We start from the raw sequence: 27,958 nt of genomic DNA, 5'->3' as shown, positions 1-27,958 counted from the left end.
CTTTTTCCTTTATGCTCCTATGCCTCCATTCTAAAAGCCCAAATGTAAAACCTCCTATCACATCACACCTAGCGAAAAAGGTTACTGTCTCCACTGAAACAACACTTAAATGACTATTTTCAGGTGCTGGTCTGTAACCAAATTGTCACAGGAAACAGATGGTATGTATTTAATACCCGTCTTATGCTTCTAGGCCCTTTACTATGTAGGTGAATCTTCTGATTTCCTATCAGATCTACCCTTTCATCTGCTTGATGATGTCTCCACTTTACATTCTCCTACCTGGCATCTAACTACTTTTGAATAACAACAAAATTATATATTAAAATTCAGCAACCCTAAAGAGATATTCTGGACACGAACTGGTCCTTAGGTAGTCCCTAACGACTGGATTTGTGAGACAAAAGCCTATTGGTTGCTACCAGCAAACTGGCCAGGAACTTGTTAGCTTGGAAAACTGATACTTGTTTTTAGGACAGTCCCTGATGCCAATTCAGGATCCATTCTGGCCCACTACTCCGCTCCTTCCTGGAGGAAAAAAGACGGAATAACTTCTCTCAAGAAAGAGAAAAAGTGGCCTTGGCACTGAATTGAACACTTTAAAATGGTAAATTTTATGTTTTATGTATATACCGCAATAAAAAAAATACATAAAAGTGAGCTTTGATTTGAGATCTGAAACCTTAACCACTCAATGGGAATTCTGGACAGCTTCCTTCTGCCCTCAATCCTCTTCAAACACACTTCACAAGAGGCACAGAAAGCTGGGAAAATCTTACATGCTATGGTTCAGAGATTGAAATAGGAGCTAGACAGTCAAAGAAACCACGAAATTAGGTAATTTGCTGACAGTCCCACAGTAGTTTTGCAGGCTCCTTGGACTGTTGATGAGATCTGTTCTCTTGTTTCTATTTGGGCACTCTGGGTTCTTGGCTTAGAAATGGACTGCAAACTTGATCACCTCTCCCCGGTTTGAGATGTAGTATTCAAATGCACGATCTCCAGAGCCTTAAATGATGATCAGATGATCCAACAAATGATCATCCCACAGTAAGAACAGCGAAAACTTGACGTATATAGTGGATAAAACCACCACCAGAAACTGGATATGCAATCACGGTTCTTTAAAACGGTCACCTACACCTAGATTGATCACGTCCCCAGATGATAATGTTCCTTCCACTCTCCAGTCTAGGCTGAAGGAGGACCATAAGAGGGGATTGATAACTGAAAGCAACTCTGTCAATGTAACTTAAGACTGCAGACCACCTATGTTAAACATACATAATTGTTGTTTCAGAAAATCTTCACCCAGGAAAGACAAGACTGTAAATCAACACCGTTTAAGGAAATTCCTAGAGATCAATTTGTCAGAGGCAAGAGTATTCTCATCCAAGCAAACAGCTTGTTTATTAAGCAACGAATTATGTATCAAGAATTGCTTTAAGACCTTTGCCTCAAGGTATCCACCAATCCTAGGTTACTATATCACACAATTTTGTCAAATCACAATCAGTTCCCTTCTTTAAAAATATTTATTTATTTATTTATTTGGCTGCCCCAGGTCTTAGTCGCAGCATGTGGACTCTTAGTTGCAACATGCACGTGGGATCTAGTTCCCTGACCAGGGATCGAACCCAGACCCCCTGCATTGGGAGCACAGAGTCCTACCCACTGGACCACCAGGGAAGTGCCAGTTTCCTTCTTTAAAAGACCCTTTAGGGACTTCCCTGGTGGTCCAGTGGTTTAGGACTCCGAGCTTTCACTGCTGTGGGCCTGAGTTCAGTCCCTGGTCAGGGAACTGAGATTCCCACAAGCCGCTGGGCACGGCCAAAAAAAAAAAAAAGACCCTTTAAAACCACTTGACCTTAGACCTCAAAGCCATTTAAATATTCCATTTTTTACTTCTTCCTGTCAAAGTGGTATTCTCCTTTACTGTGGTAAGTTCTAATAAATTCAGCTTTGCTTTATTAACAGACTGGTGAAATTTGGAGGAGTTCATCAGGTGCTATGCCAATAGATCCTTCAACATTCAGTTCAAAGGAGCCTAGGGCTGAATGGGGAGAAACAACTGATATATTTTAAAAACAATTTTCTGGGGTTAACAACATCAGTAATGTACACAAAATCTAAAGAAATCTTCAAAAGTTTCCCACATTTCCTCTTGCTTAGATAAGATCATTCTACAGTCAGTACAGCAAAGGTACTACTAATTATATGTTAATAATTACCATTATATCAAACTATAAATGCTGAAATGATAGAAATTAAACACTGGGAAATATTGATAATTAATGTAAACATTAATAAAGATGCAATATTTAATGAGTTATCCATAATCTCTAAATCACATCTTTGCCTTTTAAAGTGATAATCTTCTATTATAAAATCAATTGATTTTGAAACCGAAGTGCAAAGAACAAAAAAAAGAGAAGGATCCTTTTGATGGTAACTCCAGTTGAGCCAATGTATAATTCCCCACACTTCAGTTTCAATAGGTAGGAAACTGAATAAAAAGCAAGACATTTTGACTCCAATTGGTTATCTAATATGATTCCATAAAAACAGATAATTACCCTTTTGAGGAAGGGGAAATATTGTTATAGAAATGACTGGGAGAAGTGAAAGGAGACAGGCAGAACAATCACAGAACCTTTTAAAATTATTGTTTTAAAACACTGTAAGTTTGTCAACGGCTTAAATATACATTACTTCTCTAGTAAAAAATATTTACTTCCAATAAAGGAAACAAAGGACACTTTCAGGTATTTTGGAGCACTCATTACTGTATACTCTGTAGAACTGGCTATGCAGCATAGACTTTGGAGAGACATACCTGGGATCAGATCAATTTGGGCTCTTCCAGGTACTAGCTCTGTAACCTTGGACAAATTATTTATGTTTTGTAAGCCTAAATTTCCTTACCTATAAATGAGGATAATAAGAGTATTTATTACCTACGTAGAGATAAGTAGAGCAAAGCATCTAGCACAGTGCTCATTATAAACATACAATAAATATTACCTATAAAAATACCAATATTTATTATTATTATTATAGTATACTTCTAGAAGAGTTAATTTTGTACTGCCTTAACCCCAAAATAAACCAATCTCAAAAGTAAGGGATAAAACAGAGGTTTTCTTTTTAAACCCCAACTTCACAAGTAAGTTTGTAGATACATAGACTCTTAGCTAGAGAATAACCTAGAGGAATAAATTAATTTAGGAAATTAAGGTAGAAAAATCTTATCCTAATTGAAAGAACACTCTTTAAATCACTTCACCAATTTTGCTTAGCACAAATAAGTGTGTGTGGAATTTGTCTGCCCCTCACTCTAGTCTCTCAATCTAATATTCATATACAAATACAGATTAGATATCTATTTTGAACTTCATTTAGGTTTTTGTTTCTAAGTAAACATCAGAAGTTAAATAGTTTTGATTTTGTTCACTCAAATGTTTTAAGGCTCCAAACAACCTCTGTATTTAAGTGCAACTGTTTAGATGCAGGTATCTTTAAATATGCAAACAAACCAAGGCTATTAGTCACCTAAAATCACTTTTCTAAATTTTACTTGGTAAATGTTTTTAGCCCACTGCTGGCAATCAATGCACTTCTCTTATCACATCAAACTCAAGTTGATTCATTCTGTGAAAGTAAATGCGGCTTGCCACCACTGGTCAAACTTTTTTTGTTTCTTAATTTGGCTGTGCTGGGTCTTAACTGCAGCATGCAGATCTAGTTCCCCAACCAGGGATTGAACCCGGGCCCCCTGCATTGGCAGCACGGAGTCTTAACCACGCTGCTCAATTTTAATAAGCAAGATCAATGACTTTGACAATTTAGTCAATGTCATGCATCTATCTGGGCTTGCTACTTTAAATCATCTGACAGCCACCTGTAAACAGGTCACACAAAGCAGTGCAAAAGTGGCCCAGGGTTACACTACCATTATTCTTCCAAATACACTCAGACCTTACAACAATATCTTTAAAATTTTGATCATCACAATTATTATTTGTCAGAAAAGTATTGGGAAATATAACATCTAAAATATAAGCCTTTGATTTAGGGTCTCTGAATCTTCAGTCTACAACAGAAATATAGAAGATAAGAATCTATGACTGGACGAAACTTCACTATTCCAAAGATAATATTTTAAATTCTGACATGTGATACAAATGAAATACATTCATAGACCACAGAAAGAGGACAGATCAAGTAACATAAGTGAGCCACAGAAAGCACACAAGCTTTTCCAACTGAAATCTTTCTAAATAATCCACATCGCAGAACTTGATTGGGAAAGGCTCTCTGCATTAGGTAGAACATAATTATATTTATTCAGAAGCGAGGGTTAATATTGGGTTGGCCAAAAAGTTTGTTCAGGTTTTTCTGCAACATCTTACGGAACGAACTTTTTGGCCAACCCAATATCTAATAACCCAAAACATATTTTTGTTTCAGTTTCAGAAGAAGAAGAAGAAAAAAAAAAAGACTGGGGAGAGGGGAACAGTAGAAAGTCAATTTTGGATTGCTCTCTCCTTAAAAATCTTGCTTTTGGTGCCAAGGAATTTTTTTAACCTTCTATCTAGACTATGATCCTTATTTTCACTTCAGTATGCAAGAAGAAAAGCTTCAAGCATTTACATAAGACTTCTGTCTGTAATATGGACTAAACAAAATCCACAAAATGCAATATTCTAAGACATGAGCCTATGCTTCGTAATTACTGAAGCCCGTGTGCTCTAGGGCCAGTGTGCTGCAACCACTGAACTCATGTGCTGCAACTACTGAAGTTCATGCACCTAGAGCCCATGCTCTGCAACAAGAGAAGCCTCCATCATGAGAAGCCCATGCACCACAACGAAGAGTAGCCCCAGCTCGGTGCAACTAGAGAAAGCCTGCGTGTAACAATGAAGATCCAACACAGCCCTCCCCGCCCAAAAAAACTGTATTATTAAAAAAAATAAGGAATTCAGAAGCATATACATAAGCGAAAATGTGTTTCATGACAGATTTTAGGACATAATTCATATAGAGATATCACAGAAGATATCACCTAGTTAAGTAACTTACTAAAAACCTTTAGCCAGAATTTTAATTTTTAAACTTTATCTAAAAATTGCCAAATACACATTTTAAAACATAAAATAATATGGGATAGTTTTGGTCTAACAGCAAGTTAATGAAGTTTGAAAAGAAAGATAAGTGAAGGTATTAATATTTCCTTTCCAAAAGACTTGACACTGAATAAATGATCTCAACACCCATGACTTACCATGTAATTTATTAGACTAGTTACTGAATTGTTCCTGCTTCCAAAACAAAGAAACAGTGCATAAGAATTGGAAATCGACTTCCCTGGTTTAAAACAGTCTAAGTTCACTTTGGGGCCATTAAAAATTCATAAGTTTCTCTGACAGCTCATACAACTCAATAACAAAAAAACAAAAACAAACAAAAAAACCAAAAAAACCCAAAAACGATCGAAAAATGGGCAGAAAAACTAAATAGACATTTCTCCAAAGAAGACAAAGGAATGGCCAAGAGGCACATGAAAAGATGCTCAACAGCAATAATTATTAGAGAAATGCAAATCAAAACTACAATGAGGTATCACCTCACACTGATCAAAATGGCCATTATTAAAAAGTCTAGGGGCTTCCTAGGTGGCGCATTGGTTAAGAATCTGCCTGCCAATGCAGCGGACACGGGTTCAATCCCTGCTCCAGGAAGACCCCACATGCCTTGGAACAACTAAGCCCATGTGCTGCAACTACTGAGCCCATGTGCTGCAACTACTGAAGCTCACGCACCTAGAGCCTGTGCTCCGCAACAAGAGAAGTCACCGCAATGAGAAATCTGTGCACCACAACAAAGAGTAGCCCCCACTTGCCACAACTAGAGAAAGCCCACATGCAGTAATGAAGACCCAACACAGCCAATAAATAAACAAATGAATTTATTAAAAAAAAAAAAAAAGTCTACAGGAACTTCCCTGTGGCTAAGACTCTGCTCTCCCAAAGCAGGGGGCCCAGGTTGGATCCTTGGTCAGGGAACCATATCCCACATGCCACAACGAAGATTCTGCATGCCACAACTGAAGACCTGGCGCAGCCAAATAAATAAATGAATAAATAAATAAAAAAAAATCTACAAATAACAAATGCTGGAATGGCTGTGGAGAAAAGAGAACCCTCCTACACTGTTGGTGGGAATGTAAGTTGGAGTAGCCACTATAGAAAATAGTACAGAAGTTACTAAAAAAACTAAAAACAGAATTGCCATGTGATCCAGAAATCTCATTCCTGGACATACATCTGGAAAAAAATACAATTCGAAAAGATACATGCACCCCTATGTTCATAGCAGCACTATTCACAATAGCAAAAACATAAAAACAACCTAAATGTCCATCGACAGATGAAGAGATAAAGAAGATGTGGTACACAATACAATGGACTACTATTCAGCCATAAAAAAGAATGAAATAATGCCATTTGCAGCATCATAGATGACCTAGAGATTATCATACTAAGTAAAGTAAGTAGAAAGACAAATACCACATGATATCACTTATATATGGAATCTAAAATATGACACAAATGAACGTATCTACAAAACAGAAACAGACTCACAGACATAGAGAACAGACCTGTGGTTGCCAAGGGGGAGGGGGATGGGGGAGGGGTGGATTAGGAGTTTGGCGTTAGCAGATGCAAACTATTATATATAGAATGGATAAACAAGGTCCTATTGTATAGCACAGGGACTACATTTAATATCCTGTGATAAACCATAATGGAAAAGAATATAAAAAAGAATGTACGTGTGCATATATATATATCTATTCACACACACACACACATATATATAACTGAATCACTTTGCTGTACAGCAGAAATTAACACAAAATTGTAAATCAGCAGTGGAGCAACTAAGCCCGTGTGCTCCAGAGCCCTGGCACCACAACTGGCGAGAAGCCTGCAGACTACAACAAAGATCCCTCATGCCACAAGTAAGATCCCGCATGCTGCAATGAAGACCCCACATGCCGCAACTAAGACCTGATGCGGCCAAATAAGTAAATATTAAAAAAAAAAAAAAAACCTGTAAATCAACTATACTTCAAAAAAAAATTCCTAAGTTTTTCTGGTTTTATTTTCTTCCCTTGCCTCCTTGGAGGTGGTAGTACCTCAACTAAAAATAATAACAAAGAAATTCCCTACAAATGTAAGTTACCCCTTCAACCTTTTCCTTGTTTCACCAATAGCTTATTTAATATAATTATACATCCTCTCTAAAAATCTCAGGGAAGAAAAAGAATAGAAAAATACACAGCAGATTCTTTTTCCAAAGATGACTAATCACTTTTGCCTTAGAATTTAAGATTTAGCCTACATAAACTAGATTTAGTTTATATAATCTAGATCTACTTAATCTTAAATTCTAAGGCAAAACTGATTAGTCATCTTTGGAAAAAAATTGCCACCAAAATAGATCAGTCTTACATCTGTGTACTGGCTTAAGGCTACAGTTTCCATTAATGACAAAATTCAAAACATTTTTTTCACATTTAGCTTTTCTTTTTTTTTTTTGCATGGTGAGGAAAGCAACTAAGACTATGAAATTGTTAATTCCTATTCCTATTCTACCAGTTAACTTACACTGTGATTTGGGAGAAGCTAATCATTAATCCCATCCTCTGTCATTACAATGCTTTAAATTTTAACTATAGTGGAAAGAGAAAAACACATTTTTTCCAACATTTCTCCCATAAAAATTAGAGCCATACCTATCTAAAGCCATCTGACAATTCTGATAGTATAATCACCAACTCACAACAGTTAACATCTGTGAAAAATAGCCACTTCCTATTACTAGAGGGATCATACAAGTTGTCTCTAATATCAAAAGTTGTATTCTTATGATATATATAAAATATTGATTTAATCCACTGATGACAGCTTAAACTGGAATTTCAGAACAGAAAAATAATTCAGAATGAAAAATTCAAAGTTTTAAAGTCAATATCCCAATATCAGTTTCTGCATGAGAACCTAAGCCCTTCAGTTGATCCTCCATTCTAAAAATATCTGCTGCAGGATACCTTTATTCAATCTGAAACTGAATGAGAATTTCAAATCTATGTTCTAATTCTTATTTGGTGCAACTGTGACATCACAGAGCAAGCAATAAAACATAATTTTTGGCTCCAAGTTATTTTCTGAAATTCTTCCTAAAAATATTAAAATCCCAATAAAATAAATTCCTGGTTGATCACAACCCCCACAAGTCTCTGGCAGAATTTTTCTTCTTAGATAACTTACATTTAAGCAAGTTTCTGGAAGGTAGTAATTACATCCTGGGCTACACAATACTAGGCACACACTGGCATTCTACATACATTTGTTACTTGGTTGACAGAAATTCTATTTGACCTCTAGGCTTCCAAAGGCAGGCTGTCAATCTCTGGGGTCACAAAGAAATAAACAGCTTCTCCCAAACTTTTTCCTTTTTGGTCTATTTTTCAGGCCTTTCATTTTAACATCAATTCCTAAGACATCCCCAAATTAAAACCAAAACTATGCAATTACTTTAAGCTGGACAGAACAAGAAATTATTAAATAATGATGTCAAAGAGCACTCAGAAAACTAAATCCATTGTTTTGGTTTCTTGCTGGAGCAGCACTAGGATGAAGAAGGAAAGGTTTATTGAGAATTACATTTCTGGAGTTCCTCTGCACACCTCTAAAGGAATTCATCACCATTCTTTATTTAAATCCAATTCCCTCAGGAGAAACTATTCATCCTTCAGGCGAAGCGTTTAGAAATGACTAGGGAAAAAATTTCATATGAATAAACACCAATGGATTAGATCTGGAGGGGAGAGAGACCGGCGTGGGGGGGGGGGGGGGGGGACACGGGATGACACGAAGAACAAAAAATGATTATGTCTCTTAGACAACAAACAAAAATAATTCAAAAGGGAAGAGGAAGTAATGGGAAAGCCAAGCCATCTCCTAGATGGAAAGAAAAACCCCTTTCCTTAGTTTCTTAACAGTTGCTTAGAAAAGACATTCTTGCTAGCTTCTGCTGAAGTCTAACAATTCATCTCTAATTCTACCCCATGTTCCACTCTGTTCTTCACAAAGTCCACTTAGTCTTTGTGATCTGAGTACCATGAAAATCGAAGTCAACAAATAGTCTACGTAACACTTAAAATGCTCTTTATCCAACTAAAATTTGCTGCTAAATAAAAGAATAAAAAGGAACTTTATGCTGTTGTTAAGTCATAAACCTTTACTCTTTTGTTTACTTACTAAACAGGAAACTGCCTCTACCTAATTGTGTCAAACCAATGCAAATAAACATTGAATTTGTTATGTGAGTACCAATTTTCTTTTGTAAGAAAACTAAATTAGTCTTCTGTTCTATAGAAAATGGAAAACTTTACTTAGAGCGTGTGGGAGTGGGGAGGTAAAAGCGAAAAGAACCTTTGTTTTAGCCTTAAATAAAAAGAAAAATTGTAAGGGGAAATACAGATTGCTACACATCTTAAGAAATATTGTAGGGACTTTCCAGGTGGCGCAGTGGTTAAGAATCCACCTGCTGATCCAGGGGATACGGGTTCCATCCCTAGTCTGGGACGATTCCGCATGCTGCAGAGCAACTAAGCCCATGTGCCACAACTACTGAGCCTATGCTCTAGAGCCTACAAGCCACAACTACTGAGCCCACGTGCTGCACCTACTGAAGCCCACATGCCCTAGAGCCTGTGCTCCGCAACAACAGAAGCTACCGCAATGAGAAGTCCGTGCACCACAACTAAGAGCAACCCCTGTTCACAGCAACTAGAGAAAGCCTGTGCATCAAGACCCAATGCAGCCATAAATAAATAAATAAATAAATAATATAAATAAATAGAATGCCAATAAATAAATGAATAAAACATTAAAAAAGAAACATTGTTGAGCTGCTGAGACCGCTTGAGAAGAGGATGGTCCTGAACAGAGCTCTGATTCTTGGGGCCCTCGCCCTGACCACCATGATGAGCCCCTCTGGAGGTGAAAACATTGTGGCTGACCACGTTGGCTCTTATGGCATAAACGTCTACCAGTCTTACGGTCCCTCTGGCCAGGACACCCATGAATTTGATGGAGATGAGCAGTTCTATGTGGACTTGGAGAAGAAGGAAACTGTCTGGCAGCTGCCTGTGTTTAGTGAATTTACAAGTTTTGATCCACAGGGTGCATTGAGAAACATAACTTGGACATCATGATTAAAGACTCCAACTCTACCGCCGCTACCAACAAGATTCCTGAGGTCACTGTGTTTTCCAAGACCCCCGTGACGCTGGGTCAGGCCAACACCCTCATCTGTCACGTGGACAACATTTTTCCTCCTGTGATCAACATCACATGGCTGAGGAACGGACACTCAGTCACAGAGGGTGTTTCTGAGATCAGCTTCCTCTCCAGGAATGATCATTCCTTCCTTAAGATCACTTACCTCACATTCCTCCCTTCTGATGATGAGGTTTATGACTGCGAAGTGGAGCACTGGGGCCTGGATGAGCCACTGCTGAAACACTGGGAACCTGAGATTCCAACCCCTACATCAGACCTGACAGAGACTGTGGTCTGCGCCCCGGGGTTGCCCGTGGGCCTCGTGGGCATCGTGGTGGGCACTGTCCTCATCATCCGAGGCCTGCGCTCAGGTGCTCCCTCCAGACACCAGGGGCCCTTGTGAGTCACACTCCAGAAGGGAAGGTGCACTGCCCATCTACAAGAGCAGAAGCGTGGGTGTGCTAGACAACCTAGAACTCTCTTCTGGCCAAATTCATCATATACCTTCTCTCTTCCTACCCTCCTCCTCATACTTCTTCTCTCGGACTTAAGGTGCTGTATTGTCTCAGAGCTCACATACCCCTTGGAATTCTCCCCCTGACCTTCTAATTTTTTTCTTTTCTCAGTTGTTACCTATTATAGGATCCTTGATGTATCTTAGCTATGTAATCCACCAGTGACCCTAAACTAATATATCCATGGAAGAAATAAATCCCTTTATGAGGACTTAAAAAAAAAAGAAACATTGTAGAATCCATTGATCCCTTACATTATGTGTAATTTTTATAAAAAAAATAAAACTTAGAAAAAATTAAAATTATAAGGAACTTCTCTGGTGGTCCAGTGGTTAAGAATCCACCTTCTAATGCAGGGGACTCAGGTTCAATCCCTGGTTGGGGAACTAGACCCATGTACATGCTGCAATGAAGATCCTGCATGCCACAATGAAGACCTGGTGCTGCCAAAAAATAAAAATTAAAACAAACAAACATCAAAAAAATCCCTGATTTTGGACTTCCTAGGTGGCGCAGTGGTTAAGATTCCACCTGCCAACACAGGGGACATGGGTTCAATTGCCACTCTGGGAAGATCCCACACGCCACGGAGCAACTAAGCCTGTGCGCCGCAACTACTGAGCCTGCACACTAGAGCCCGTGAGCCACAACTACTGAAGCCTGCGTGCCTAGAGCCTGTGCTCCTCAACAAGAGAAGCCACTGCAGTGAGAAGCCCACGCACCGAAATGAAGAGTAGCCCCCAGCTTGCTGCAACTAGAGAAAGCCCGTGTGCAGCAACGAAGACCCAGCACAGCCAATAAATAAATTAATAAATTTATTTAAAAAAATCCCTGATTTATGGTTATGATTACACCTTTCTGTAAAGATCCTAAAAATCAATGTAAACTTGAAATGGGTGGATTATATGATATATACACATACACTTCAATAAAGCTGCTAAAAAAAAAGATCAGTTTGAGTACTGCATCTTCCACATTGTGATGTGGCTACTGTCCCTAGTGTGAGAAAACCCTAACGTGAGAAAATGTTTGCTAAGATTTATGGTAAACAAAATTATAGGCTCCTGCACCAAGCCAGCTGGAAACCCCTCCCATAGATATCTAGGCATGTATTCTAATTTTAAAAAGAGAAAGAGGTATTTTATTTATTAAAGTTCAGGGCAACACTCAAGTTCAGAAAGTAAAATTTGGTACACATGTACAGAAAGCAAAAGTATTATGTAATAAGGAGATGGTCAATTTGGGATACTTTTCTTTATCACACCAACTTGGGAGGGGGAGCAACACTAGCATCTACAGGGCAATGTTTTAACTATTATTAACTGCTTTTAAAAACAGTAAATCGGAAATACATAGTGGACTTATACTTAATAAAAGCTGCCTCAATATTATTGGGTCAAAAAGTTTGTAAGCAGGCATTCAACTTCTTATATGAATACAAGAAAAGGCTGAGTATGCTGAATGTCCTTCAATGTACAGGGCAGTACTGCACAAGGAGGAATGATTCCTCCAAAATGCCGAAAGCATTCCTGCTCAAAAACACTGATTTAACCACGTTCCTATCTAGTAACACCTCAAAAGGTAAAGTACCTGTAGCTTCTTATTCTAGAAATTTAAATATAAGGCATCTGTATTACTAACAAAATACTTTACCATATTCAAATTAAAAATATAATTTCCCAAAATTTTAACTTTGAAAAATCACATGACTATTAGATGTTCAAATTTTAGAAATAACATAAAATATTTAGAGATAGTTAATTTTTCAGTTATTTGTTACTTAGCTTGAACCAGACTTATAAATTTCTCTCTGAGCTTTAAGCATCTTTTTTTGACAGACCAGGCAGTAACATTTATAAGCACTTCGCTGTAATGCTAAAGTTTTATATTTTCCTTTGAGTCTTTAGAAACTGTAATTTCAGGAGCTGCCTCAAGATGCAATCATAGTATACTATGCATCTTTAAAGCATTATACTGCATTATAGCCTGCTTATATGTTCTTACAGGGAAGAATTTTGTCTATTCCATGTACATAGTGCCCAATACAATTAGCACAGTAAATGCTCAATAATATTTGTTTCAAGAATAACTACATAAAGTTACTGAAAACTACAGACAATCTATATGAGGAACAAAACAGCTAATTTTATACAGGAAAGTCTTAATATTTTATAAGGTAGAGAAATGTTTGGGTGAAGGTTACAACGAACTAAACGGCTGTTTCAGCATAAAAGAGACAAAGAACAGACAGAATGTGGTTATTTGGAAAACACAATGCACCTATTCAACAAAGGACAAAATACACAGAAGTGAGTAAAAGAGCAACTATTCCCTTCTTTCTGTCACATTCTAAACTCTTTCCATCACAGACAACTACAACTTTCAGCCCATCTTCCAACACTTAGACCAACACCTAAGATTAATATTTGCAAACCCTTTTCCTTCTAGGCATTTGGTCAGGGGAGGGTGGTGAGTAGTAGAGGAAGAGATTATCATCAAGAGAGGAGATAGTTGTGGAGGAGTACTAGCACTTAAGGAGCACTGAAGCACTTACTGACTGTATTTTAAAAGGTATACATTTTCCTTTCTTGCAACAGTCATTCAAAAGCTTCTTTCTGAGGTTGGGTAAGAGATTCCATAAAGTTTTGAGTAGGTGTTTTCATAATGTGGTCAAATATTAAAGCTGGTAGGAAAAAGGGTTATAAATCTCATCTGATAGGATGTCCTGGAATCTTAATATATCTTGGTCAATATGTTGGCTTAAAAAGATAAACATATGGGGAGCAGCAGCTCTGCTTCATGCCAGGCAATGTCTCCACAGGGTGTGGGTATCCTAGTGTAACAGCAGTCATATCATATGGTGCTGCTTTTATTGGCATGGACAGGACAGAAGCTGCCAAAAACTGAATGTGCTATTTTGGTGCATAAAATGTGATAAATACCAAATTTAAAATATAAGAATTTTTTAATTAAAGAAGTTTTAATTTTAAGATTTCAAAAATATTGGACTTTTATAATGCAAGGCTCAATTGGGTAATAACTCTCAGCCTTTGAAATAAGACAAAGATTCAAACAAAAGTCAAAAGATGAGGAATACGCTGGGCAATGATGCTTGGAAAAAAACTTTCTTAAAGATTTAAACAAAACGTCTCCACAGTTATACTATAAACAAAGATGTAATGCTACGTTGTGATTAACATCAAACAAGGGCAATAGATGTGAGAAGGTGAAAGACGGTTCACCGGTGGCATGGATTCTATATTTCTCTCTAGCTGCTTGTCCAAGTTTCTGCACAGTTAACACACCTCCAACTTCTCAAATAAACTGATCTAATGTTTGAAGTTAGAACAACCTTGGAAATATTCGTGTTGAATTCATAAACAAACTATTTAACTCTTACAAACTCAGCTCTAGATTTGATTAACTAGCTCCAAGATTCTAAAAACAACAACTTTAAATGTTATATTGAGGCTGGTAACATTACTTTGAGAAAAGCAATTTTTGAGCTTCTACATTTGTTTCAATGCTGGCCATTCCCTCAAGCTTGATCCTTTTTCGTGAATTAGGTTATTTATAGGTAATAAAAATAGCTTTCAGTTTGGCCTGAGCTGACAAGATAGGTTTTATGAACTGCTTTACATAAGGCAAGAAAGTTTTTAAGATAAGGACTAGATTAATCTAAAATTATGAGAACTCCATTTTCCTGCCCATTCAATTCCTTCAACAACAATAAACACAAATTATCTAGATTAAGGTGAATCGTAAACTCAAATAACATCCACCTAAAGGGGGTTTGTGTCTGGTCAACCCAAACAGGTAGGATTATTCACATGAGCTAGTGTGGTTCTCAAAGGGCATCAATATCAACATCTGCAAATTCCTGGACCTACTGAATCCATGTTCTAACCAGGCATCCAGGTGACATGATGCATGCTCGAATGTAAGAACCACTGAGGTAACAGTACTTGGGCTTTTGATATGAGAGAGACAAAGTATGCCAAATACAGATCACAACTGCTGAATAGTAATTTAGTAACTTTGGTTAGTTCTGTCATACCTGCTGCTGTAACTTCTTGAGAATATTAATGCCTAGAAGTTATAAATTAATCAGAGGACTATGACAGAAGGATCTGAGAAATGCTTTAAGGGTTTTACAAGAACTGTATCTTCTCATCCCTTCAAATACTATGTCTTTTTTTTTTTTCATAAGAGAAAATACAACTTTAAAGGGTCCCTTGGTTGATCTGTGTGCATCTGTGTGTGTTCTGGGGCACAGAGGGCTTGCCTTTCCGTGTCATGCCAAAGGTTGTAATGATGTTAAACAGCTAATTTCAAATGCATGACGTAAATCATGAACCAGGAGAACTACTGGGGAGAGAAAGGAGGAGGAAGAAGGGGAAGGCATCTTTTTAAAAATACTTGATTCACGTGCAGGCTCTTAAAATTTTTACCCATTCGTCCAAATAGGCACAAAAGAAGCTAGCCTAGAACAGGAAGTTAATTACAAGCAGAAGAAAGTGGCAAGCACCTTTCCAATTTTTCTTTTCTTACCAATCCTATACCTATGCCCCTGAGGAGTTAAGTTTTAACTGAAGAAGTTTGAAGTGTGTATAGTTTCCTGAGCAATCAAAGCACACAGAGGGTCAGCACCACAGCTCAGCATGTCCGGACTGGGACGTCGATTCACAGCTGGATAAGGGGTCTGGGAGCTGGAACGTGGGAATCGGAGAACCGGCTCAGGGTGACAAACACTGTTGGAAGTGGGGAGATGGACTGAGAGGACAGGAGGGAAGAAATCCGCAGGGGAGAGTGCCTACCACGGAAAGCCACGCGGCCTCAGTGGCGGCTTGATACTGCTGACTCACAAGCAGGGGGAGGAGTCGCGGGTGTAGCCTCTCTCTCTCTGTGCCTGCAACGGACAAAGGAAGGACCCCTGTGGGCCTAGCTGACGCACTCAGGGATAACAAAGGCCCCTGGGTGGGGCTGGCCTAGAGTGCCTGCAGCCGAGAACCAAAAGCCTGCACAATGGCCCAGCTCTGGAAACATTCTGTTTACACCTGAGCCGCCGGCGTCCCTTTGCAACAGGCACCCCCATGGCCGACTGTGCTGCCCTGACCGAGGCAGGGCGCCCCAGAGGAGTCGTAGCAGGGAGGAGGAGCTGCAGCTGGAGTCGCTCTCTCAGCCTAAGCTGCCCAAGCCACGGTGACCCAGGCAGGGCGCCACTGTTCACTTACTCCCAGGGGAAGAAGCCACTATTGTACCCTCTCTCTCCCCACACACCAGCACTTACAGATGAACAATAAAGGAAGCTCTGCTGGTCACAGAATAATACGAAAAGCCCAAGGTGGGTAGAAGGACACTAACAGCTGAGACCCCAAGGAAACAGAAATATTAGTATTAATTCTATTGATCTGGTCCATTCTGGGGTCAGTTCCAGTTTTTTTTTTTTTTTTTTTAATTACAATCTTAGTCCTAAGGGATCTACACATTTTATAACATATTTTTTAATTCTATTTTTTATTCTATTTTTATTTTTAGCCTTTTTACATGTTTCTATTTCTAGCTGTTTCTTGTAGTGCTGACTGTATCTCTCCTACCTTCTTTTCATCTCTATCTTTTATACATTTCTATTTTTTTCTTTTTCTTTTCATATTTCCAGTCACACTATGCTCTTCTGTTGCCCTGTCTTCTATCCTTTTTTAGTTTATTTTATCCTAATATACTTACAAGGAATATTATCAGTCTGCTCTGTTTCCTTGCTTTATTCTCCAGGTGACACACTGCTTTGGTATTTATTATTAGGTTTTGTCTTTATCTTGGTTCTAAGTATAATTGTCTGATTTCATTCTGAGAATCTTCAATCTGTCTGGTGGTACTCTTGCTCTTTATTATATTTGACCCTAGCTTTCAAAATCTCCCCAGCTTTGTGTTTGTGTGTGTGTGGTGTGTTTTTTTTTTTTTATTTGTTTGTTTTGTTTTTCTTTTTCTTTTGTTCTGTTTTGGTTTTGAATTTCTGTTGGTTTTCTCTTTGATTGTCTGATAGCGTACTGGGGTTCTTCTGTCAGCTCTTTCTAGTGCCTTATATTCTACTGGATTCAGTATTAGTGTGTCTTATACATGTATGTGTTTCCTTGACTTAGTATTTATTTGACTGAACACTCTGCCATTAGTCTGGGGCTTGGACAGTCTTCTTTAAACCCCTTTATTGCTGGGACAAGCAACCTCTGAAGTTTGGACTACTATGAGAAAACAAAGAGACACCATGTAGGTAAAGGAGCAGGAAAAAAACACACAAGACCAAATGAAGAGGAAATAGGAAAATTGCCTGAAAAAGAATTCAGAGTAATGATAGTAAAGATGATACAAAATCATGATAACAAAATACAGAAAATACAAGAAGCAGTTAATAAGGACTCAGAAGAACTAAAGAGCAAACAAACAGTAATGGACAACAAAATAACTGAAATTAAAAATACTCTAGATGGTATAAACAGCAGAATAACTGAGGAAGAAGAACGAATAAGTGAGCTGGAAGATAGAATGGGGGAAATAACTGCCACAGAGCAGGAAAGAGAAAAAAGAATAAAAAGAATGGAAGACAGTCTCAGAGACCTTGGTGACAACATTAAGTGCACCAACATTCTAATCACAGGCATCCCAGAAGAAGAAGGAAAAAAAAGGGGGTCTGAGAAAATACTTGAAGCGGTTATAGTGGAAAACTTTCCCAACATGTAAGGAAATAATTAATCAAGTCCAAGAAGCGCAGAGAATCCCATACAGAATAAACCCAAGGAGAAATACACCAAGGCACATATTAATCAAACTAATGAAAATTAAACACAAAGAAAAAATATTAAAAACAGCCAGAGAGAAGCAACAATTAACATATAAGGGAAAACCCATAAGGATAACAGCTGATTTGTCTGCAGAAACTCTGCAGGCCAGAGGGAATGGCAGGATGTACTGAAAGTCCTGAAACAGAAAAACCTACAGCCAAGAATACTCTACCCAGCAAGAATCTCATTTGGATTCGACAGAGAAATCAAAAGCTTTACAGACAAGCAAAAGTTAAGAGAATTCAGCACCACCAAACCAGCCTTACAACAAGTGCTAAAGGAACTTCTCTAAGCAGGAAACACAAGAGAAGGAAAACACCTACAAAAACAAACCCAAAACAATTAAGAAAATGGTCATAGGAACACACATGTCAATAATCACCTTAAATGTAAATGGTTTAAATGCTCCAACCAAAAGACACAGATTGGCTGAATGGATACAAAAACAAGACCCTTCTATATGCTGCCTACAAGAGACCCACTTCAGAGCAAGGGACACATATAGACTGAAAGTAAAGGGATGGAAAAAGATATTCCATGCAAATGGAAGTCAAAAGAAAGTTGGAGTAGCAATACTCATATCAGACACATTAGACTATTACAAGAGACAAGGAAGGGCACTACATAATGATCAAGGGATCCACCCAAGGACATATCACAATGGTAAATATCTATGCCCCCAACATAGGAGCACCTCAATACATAAGGCAAATGCTAACAGCCATAAAAGGGGACATCGACAGTAACACAATAATAGCAGGAGACTTTAACACTCCACTTATATCAATGGACAGATCATCCAAACAGAAAATAAATAAGGACATACAAGATTTAAATGACACCATTAGACCATCTCAACTTAATTGATATTTATAGGACATTCCATCCAAAAACTACAGAATACACTTTCTTCTCAGCTGCACATGGAGCATCCTCCAGGATAGATCACATCTTGGGTCACAAATCAAGCCTCTGTAAATTCAAGAAAACTGAAATCATATCAAGCATCTTCTCTAACCACAATGCCATGAGACTAGATATCAATTATAGTAAAAAAACTACAAAAAATACAAAAACATGGAGGCAAAACAATACCCTATTAAACAACCAAGAAATCACTAAAGAAATCAAAGAGGAAATCAAAAAAAATCTAGAAACAAATGACAATGAAAACACAACAACCCAAAACCTATGGGATGCAGCAAAAGCAGTTGTAAGAGGGAAGTTTAGAGCAATACAGTCCTACCTTAAGAAATAAGAAAAATATCGAATAAACAACCTAACCTTACACCTAAAACAATCAGAGAAAGAAGAACAAAAAAACCCCAAAGTGAGAAGAAGGAAAGAAACCATAAAGATCAGATCAGAAATAAATGAAAAAATAGCAAAGATCAAGGAAACTAAAACCTGATTCTTTAAGATAAACAAAATTGATAAACCATTAGCCAGACTCATCAGGAAAAAAAGGAAGAAGACACAAATCAACAGAATTACAAATGAAAAAGGAGAAGTAACAACAGACACCAAAGAAATACAAAAGATCATGAGAGATTACTACAAGCAAATTGGATAACCTGGAAGAAATGGTTAAATTCTTAGAAAAATACAATCTTCCAAGACTGAACCAGGAAGAAATAGAAAATACGAACAGATCAATCACAAACACTGAAATTGAGACTGTGATTAAAAATCTCCCAACAAACAAGAGCCCAGGGCCAGATGGATTCACAGGCGAATTCTATCAAACATTTAGAGAAGAGCTAACACCTATCCTTCTCAAACTCTTCCAAAATATAGCAGAGGAGGAACACTCCCAAACTCATTCTACGAAGCCACCATCACCCTGATACCAAAATCAGGCAAAGATGTCACAAGAAAAGAAAATTACAAGCCAATATAACTGATGAATATAGACGCAAAAATCCTCAACAAAATATTAGCTAACAGAATCCAACAGCACATTAAAAAAATCATACACCATGATCAAGTGGGGTTTATCCCTGGAATGCAAGGATTCTTCAATATACGCAAATCAATCAACGTGATACATCATATCAACAAATTGAAGGATAAAAACCATATGATAATTTCAACAGATGCAGAAAAAGCTTTTGACAAAATGCAACATCCATTTATGATAAAAACTCTCCAGAAAATGGGCATAGAAAGAAATTACCTCAACATAATAAAAGCCATATATGAGAAACCAAAAGCCAACATCATTCTAAACGGTGAAAAACTGAAAGAATTCCCTCTAAGAACAGGAACAAGACAAGGGTGCCCACTCTCACCATTATTATTCAACATAGTTTTGGAACTTTTAGTCACAGCAATCAGAGAAGAAAATGAAATAAAAGGAATCCAAATTGGAAAAGAAGAAGTAAAACTGTCACTCTTTGCAGATGACATGATATTATACATAGAAAACCCTAAAGACTCTATACCAGAAAACTGCTAGCACTAATCGATAAATTTAGTAAAGTAGCAGGATACAAAGTTAATGAGCAGAAATCTCTTGCATTCCTGTACACTAACAACAAAAAAGCAGAGAGAGAAATTAAGGAAACTCTCCCATTTACCACTGCAACAAAAAGAATAAAATAGCTAGGAATAAACCTGCCTAAGGAGGCAAAAGACCTGTATGCAGAAAACTGTAAGACACTGATGAAAGAAATCAAAGACGATACAAACAGATGGAGAGACATACCATGTTCTTGGATTGAAAGAATCAACATTGTGAAAATAACTGTACTACCCAAAGCAATTTACAGATTCAATGCAATCCCTATCAAATAACCAACAGCATTTTTCACAGAACTAGAACAAGAAATCTTACGATTTGTATGGAAACACAAAAGACCCCGAACAACCAAAGCAATCTTGAGAAGGAAAGATGGAGTTGATGGAATTAGGCTTCTTGACTTCAAACTATACTACAAGGCCACAGTGATCAAGACAGTATGGTACTGGCACAAAAACAGAAAGGAAGATCAATGGAACAGAATAGAGAACTCAGAGCTAAACCCAAGCACATATGGGCATCTTATCTTTAGACAAAGGAGGCAAGAATGTACAATGGGAAAAAGACAGCCTCTTCAATAAGTGGTGCTGGGAAAATTGGACAGCAACATGTAAAAGAATGAAATTAGAACACTTCCTAACACCATACACAAAAATAAACTCCAAATGGATTAAAGACCTAAATGTATGGCCAGACACTATAAAACTCCTAGAGGAAAACATAGGCAGAACACTCTATGACATACATCAAAGCAAGATCCTTTTTGACCCACCTCCTAGAATCATGGAAATAAAATCAAGAATAAACAAATGGGACCTCATGAAACAAAAGCTTTTGCACAGCAAAAGAAACCATAAACAAGACAAGAAGACAACCCTCAGAATGGGAGAAAATACTTGCCAACAAAGCAACAAAGGCTTTATCTCCAAAATATACAAGCAGCACTTGCAGCTTATTACCAAAAAAGCAAATAACCCAATCCACAAATGGGAAGAAGATCTAAATAGACATTTCTCCAAAGAAGACATACAGATGGCCAACAAACACATGAAAAGATGCTCAACATCACTAATCATTAGAGACATGCAAGTCAAAGCCACAATGAGGTATCACCTCACACTGGTCAGAATGGCCATCATCAAAACATCTAGAAACAATAAATGTTGGAGAGGGTGTGGAGAAAAGGGAACTCTCCTGCACTGTTGGTGGGAATGTAAGTTGATACTGCCACTATGGAAAACAGTTTGGAGGTTCCTTCAAAAACTAAAAATAGAACTACCATATGATCCAGTAATCCTACCACTAGGCATATACCCAGAGAAAGCCATAATCCAAAAAGAAACATGTACTGTAATGTTTATTGCAGCACTATTTACAATAGCCAGGACATGGAAGCAACCTAAATGCCCATCAACAAATGAATGGATAAAGAAGATGTGGCATATATATAGAATGGAATATTGCTCAGCTATAAAAAAGAATGAAATGGAGCTATATGTAATGAGGTGGATAGACCTAGAGTCTGTCATACAGAGTGAAGTAAGCCAGAAAGAGAAAAACAAATATTGTATGCTAACTCATATATACGGAATCTAAAAAAAAAAAAAAAAAAGGTACTGATGAACCCAGTGACAGGGCAAGAATAAGGATGCAGATGCAGAGAATGGACTGGAGGACACGGGGTTCAGGGGGCGGGGGGGGGTGAAGGGGAAGCTGGGACAAAGTGAGAGAGTAGCATATACATATATATACTACCAACTGTAAAATAGATAGCTAGTGGGAAGTTGCTGTATAACAAGGGGAGGTCAACTCGATGATGGGTGATGTCTTAGGGGGCCGGGATGGGGGGGAGTTGCGGGAGGGAGGGGATATGGGGATATGTGTATAAATACAGCTGATTCACTTTGGTGTACCTCATAAGCTGGTACAAGAGTGTAAAGCAATTATATTCCAATAAAGAGCTTAAAAAAATTAAAAAAGAAAAAGATGAGGAGGACTTTCAACAAATGAGAAGGAAGAGAGATTTCAGGCTTAGGGAACAATGTTCACTTCTTCACAAAGCCCGGGTGACTCTGAGGTAAGTGCTGGAGACAGAGTGTTGTATGAGACAGACAAGGGCACTGCCTTGTGGAGCTTTCATTTGAGAGCATGAGATAAACCATGAACAAACAGGCAGACGACTAAAGTAACGGCAAATTTTGTCATGAAGGAAACAAACTAGGGAATAAAGAATAACAGTGGAAATTTTATTTTAGGTGGGGACGACAGGAAAAATATCTCTGTGGAGATGTCATTTAAGCATAGATCTAAAGGGCGAGGATGTAGCTATGAACAAGTGGGTGGGGAAGGAGGGGGGGATGGAGAGTATTCTAGGCAGAAGGAACATCACATTGGAGAGTTTGGCATGTTTTAGCAACTAAGTGAGCAGGTATGGACAGAGCCCAGTGAAGAGTAAAGTGGCAGACAATACATTCAAGAATTTGGATTTTATTTGAAATGCAAAGAGAAGGTATTAAAGGAGCTTAATCAGGGAACAGACATGATCAAATTACTTTTATAAAAGAGATGTTTTTTATCATTTTTCTTTTTCTTGTTTTTTTTTTTTTTGGCTGTGCCACATGGCTTGCAGGATCTTAGTTCCCTGACCAGGGACTGAACCCAGGCCAAGGGCAGTGAAAGTGCAGAGTCCTAACCACTGGACTGTCAGGGAATTCCCTATTTATTATGTTTCAGTCAAATTCTTTTTAAAAATAAACTCTGAGGTATACTTTGGGTAAATATCTAAGGCTGGAATTTCTGTATCATTTGTTAAGTGTATGTTGAAATATAAGAAAACTCACTACTATGTATAAAATACATAAGCTACAAGGATATACTGCACAGCTCAGGGGTATAGCCAATAATTTATAATAACTTGAAACAGAATATAATCTATACAAATTTTGAATCACTAAGTTGTACACCTGAAACTAATATTGTAAATCAACTGTACCTCAAAAAAATTTTTTTAAAAAATTCAAACAGTTTTCCAAAGTGGTTACACCAATTAAGAAACCCACCCCCCCAAGCAATGCATGAGAATTCTAGTTGCTCCACCTCTTTGTCAACACTTGCGTTTTGCATTTTAGCCATTCTAGTGGATAGTAAGTAGTATCTCATGGTTTTAATCTGCATTTCCTTGATGATTAATGATATACAGAGTTCTTCCAAGTGAACAGTTGCCACTTTAATGTCATTGTTTTGTAAAGCATTGTTCAAATCTTTTTATTATTTTTAAAAATTGAGTTATTTACTATTATTGAATTTTAAGAATTCTTGATTTATTCCAGACACGTCATACGATGGATATGTTTTACAAATATTTTCTCCTAGTCTGTGGCTGCCATTTCATTTTCTTGATAGTACTTTTTAAACAGCAGAAATTTTAATTTTTATGTGATCATATTTATCCATTTTTTCTTTTTATAGTTAATGCTTTTCTGTCTTAAGAAATCTTTGCCTACTCCAGGTTGATGAATATTCTGTATCTTCTAGAATTTTTAGTTTTAGCTTGTTAAAAAAAAAGAGATAGCAGACCCCAAATGGAGTCACTTATGCTAAGCCACACATCAGCAAATCAAGACAATACCTAACCTAAGTGCAGTTCCAGTCTTTACCAGGAATGTAACCTTCAACCAATCTGGTTAATTACAGGTCAGCACTAGTGAGGTAATCTGCCCCACAGACCCCTTCTGTCTCCCAAAGGAAGGTGACCTTGCCTGAAACAACCCATTCTTTGCTAGAAATTTCCTTTTTCTGTCCCCTTTCACCTACAAAAAGCCTCTCATTTTGTATAGCTCTTCAGAGTTCCTTTCTATTTGCTAGATGGGATGCTGTCCTATTCATGAATCACTGAATAAAGCCAATAAAATCTTACATTTTTAGTTGAATTTTGTTTAACAAGCTTTTAAATTTGTATCTATGATCCATTTCAAGTTATTTTTTGTGAAGGTGTGATGTAGGGCTGAAGTTAATTTTTTTTTTCATATAAACACAATAGATTCCTCAACAAATTGTGCTTGAACAATGATCCTTTCCCTTCTGATTGGCATCTTTGTTGAAAATCATTTGATCATGTAGGCAGGTAGGGTATAGGGTCTTCAGGAAAAGAACCAGATATAGCCTTTTCTAAAAAGAAGCCATTTTAAGCCTAAACCATTTTGTAATCTAAGCCAGCCGGGCCACAATGCTTGCCCTTGAACAGGTCTCAGTAATTAATGATCCTAAGGGAACAAAGGAATGCAGGAACAGAGGAAGAGCAGTCAAGAAACAATAGTTCAGCAATAAAACAGAGTCCTAGTTTCTTCTCAAGGGATACAAATAACAATTTGATAAACATCTTTGAGCTGTTTCATAGGAACTAAGGCCCCATCCAGGTGGAGAATGGTTAGCACATGCTAAGAACCCCAGATTGGCCAGAATCTAAGCAATTATAACCTGCTGACCTTTTCTGACCCTCATGAGTTTAATCAGCTAATGCTTGAACTCGACCTCTGCCTCAGTTCTATGTTGAATTCTCCTCTGTTCAAGCCCCTTCTTGAATACGCATATACCCTTAGCTTAAAACTTTCCCAATTTTGCTGTTCAAGGAGACACTGCTTTGGGAAAGATCCTTGGTGTTCTCCTTACTTGCTGCAAGTAACAGATTCTTCCTTCTCCCAGTCTTTGGCTTGGTTGTATCTTTTGGCTCGACATCCACCAAAAGGTGAAATCAGCTTTCAGGTAACAATCTGGCATATGTGGACCTATTCATCAACTTTCTATTTTGAACCACTGAACAGACAGTACTTTAGGCTTGGGGCCATATATAGTCTCTGCTACACTCAATTTGGTTAACTGTAGATCAAAAGCAGCACCAGGGAGTATGTAAACAAATAGGTTTAGCCTTGTTTCAATAAAATTTAACTTACAAAATACACAGACATTTTTGTGAACTCCAGGTTTATAAGTTTATCTTTCTGACGATACCATATTGTCTTGATTACTTTACAGTAAATCTTTACAAGTGCTGAAATACAAGTAATGCAAGTCATCCAATTTTATTCCTTTTTAGCTGTTTTAGCTATTCTAGCTCACTTGCATTTCCATATAAATGTTAGACTCAGCTTGTCAGTTTCTACCCCCTAGCTCCTCAAAAAAGCCTACTAGGATTTTGATTGGGATTTCACTGAACTGATCTGCAGGTCTTCCAAATCCAGGAATAATATTATCTCTTTCTGTTAAGTTGGATCTTTACTTCTGTGGACAAAGAATGTTGCCTACCATTCCAGCAAACAAACAACGTTGCCCGCCATTCCAGCAAATAGCAAATGTGGCCACCACCAAGCCATTAATCACGGCAGCCCCCCCGCCCCCCACACTATGTGCTATAAGAGGAATTCAGGATGGAGAGAAAACAGGATACTGGCCCTAGATAGTTAAGATGCGTATCTAAGGAATAATTTCAATGAGCCCAGACTCTAGCATCTTCCCATACATAGGAAAGCAATAAAATCATTAACTTGAAATGTCTGCTTTTTTGTGATCAGAAGTAATCTTTTGACGTTCAACTACATGACTCTTTTTCAGCAAAAATTCCTATATATCCCAGCTCCTCCTTTACCTTTTGAACAGTTCCTCAAAGCTATCTGAGAGGTCATCTTCTGGGCTACCGTCCTCAGTAAGGTCCCAAAATAAAACATAAATTGCAATTTTTAGGTTGTGCATTTTTCTTCAGTTGACACTTTTCTTTGAGCAAATTTATTCTTATGTATTGTTTTTAATGCAAATTTTAATATCTACTAAACACATAAAAACAAAGCAGAGCTTATTACTCTTTGTGATACCAGCTCTCAGATTCTCCTACGCTAACTGGGTATTAATCAATTTAGTTCTGACACTGTGAAATAAAATTCATATTCTATGGCAAGACAAGAAAAATTTAAACATAAAAAATTGTCTCTGCCCTCTGGCCTCCTCTCTCCCCACCTACTGTGCACTGTGTATCTGCATTATGCATCAAACAAACCTTCCCCATCAGCAGAAACACCTGCTCACCCATAAAAAGCAACATTCTCCCTGAATCAACAAGATAACTCCTTAAAAGATAACATTCCTTCTTGATCTTGTAAGGGACCATGCTTAGATCTGGCTGTGTAAACTGTCAATAATACGTCATTTAATGTATAGCTCTGTCTAAAAAAACTTATGTAACTGTGTTTTGACTTATAATGGGCAGAACAGTTCTCAGAGTTTTCTGAGATGCTCTTCCTAGCTTATAATCCTCAAATTTTACACTTCTTTCATATATTGACTACTGATTAATTTTCGTCGTCACACTACCTACCTGGAGTTAGGGCAGACCCCACAAGTTGAGGGCTCAATTTCACAAGACTGCCCTTACCTCAGATGCCATTTGTGAATCTCAGGTCCCAAGGACACTTGTAATTCTTCTGTCTGATTTGGCTACAAATTTGAAAGTTCCCATGACCCCTTCCTCAAGTTTAATAATTCCCTAGACGAAATCACAGAACTTAGGAAAACACTTTACTTACATTTACCAGTTTATTATAAAAGCTACAACTCAGGAACAGTCAAATGGAAGAGATGCCTAGGGCAAAGTGAGGGAAGGTGCTACTGAGCTTCAATGCCCACACAGGGCATGTCACCCTCCTGGCACCTTAATCTGTTCACCAACACAGAAGATTCCCAGGTGTTCTAGTTTGAGTTATTATAAAGCTCAGTTTCCAGAGAGCCATCCCACCCCACCCTTGGAGGCTGATGGGTGGGACAAAAAGTTCCAACCTTCTAATCACTCCTGATAACCAGCCCATCCTCAGGCTATCTAGGGGCTCCATCTTAAATCACTTCATTAGCATAAACTCAAGTGTAATGAAAGGGGCTTGTTATGAAGTAAAAAAGAAATCCTATTACTCAAGAAATTTCAAGGGTTTTAGGAGCTCTGTGCCAGGAACTGGAGACAAAGACCAAATATATTTTTTATTACACTACACTCAAAAAATTAAGAGGGAAACCTGGTTTCTTATAAATACACCACTAATTCACCAGTGTGGAAATGCAGTAGCGGTGTGTATGAGGTGGAGTTGCTCAGTCTTCTCTACAATTGCCTTTTAAAAAAATCAAAATTAGGTTGGGTCATTTCAAGCACAACAGGGACCCAGAAGAATGAGAGTAGTTTCTTTTGGGATGTGCCTTTACAGTGTCTCCAGCAGCCACACCTCAGCCACAGCCTCAGTACAGTCAGTGTGGGCTATGATTCAGGGAGTATTCTCCATTCTCCCACATAACTCACTAAATCCAGCTTTTACTTTTTCCTTTCTTAAGAGAAATTTTCCCTCTTAATTTGTATTTAAGTTCATGGTTGAGTCACAGGACCTTGTTTTATCTTTGTTCAAAATTTGTTCTGATAGATTTTAGTTTAATGGTATTAGTTAGACAAACAGCAATTTTCTGGAACATTCTCTTTTTTTTGTCCATGTGTGGAAGTGCAGAGTCCTAACCACTGGATTGCCAAGGAGCTCCCTGGAACATTCTTTAAAATACAGACTCCAAAGCAGTTTCCATTCCAGTTCTTATTACACTGTCATTATTTTGGTCTTCTTGTAGCTGTTAAAAGCTGAGTTTTCACTGTATATCCAAATTCCATAATTTGGTAATAAACAGCTCTTTTATAGAAGTAGCCATCTGATAATA

At 37.8% G+C, this 27,958-nt stretch overlaps 2 protein-coding genes across 4 annotated transcripts in view; one reads left to right on the top strand and one right to left on the bottom strand.

Annotated features, from left to right (window-relative positions):
- GLG1 (golgi glycoprotein 1) overlaps nucleotides 1–27,958 on the bottom strand; it is a 150,487-nt gene that overhangs the window by 78,552 nt on the left and 43,977 nt on the right. The window lies entirely within an intron of this gene.
- On the top strand, nucleotides 10,007–10,758 carry LOC130839022 (SLA class II histocompatibility antigen, DQ haplotype D alpha chain-like). Its single transcript, XM_057712808.1, is given in 2 exon segments — nucleotides 10,007–10,262; nucleotides 10,265–10,758. Coding segments are annotated over 2 exon segments (750 nt in total).

Source organism: Hippopotamus amphibius, chromosome 16, assembly GCF_030028045.1.
Source record: "Hippopotamus amphibius kiboko isolate mHipAmp2 chromosome 16, mHipAmp2.hap2, whole genome shotgun sequence".
Lineage (NCBI taxonomy): Eukaryota > Metazoa > Chordata > Mammalia > Artiodactyla > Hippopotamidae > Hippopotamus > Hippopotamus amphibius.
Note: the sequence above shows the minus strand (reverse complement) of the source record. Positions and strands in the feature narration are given on the sequence as shown.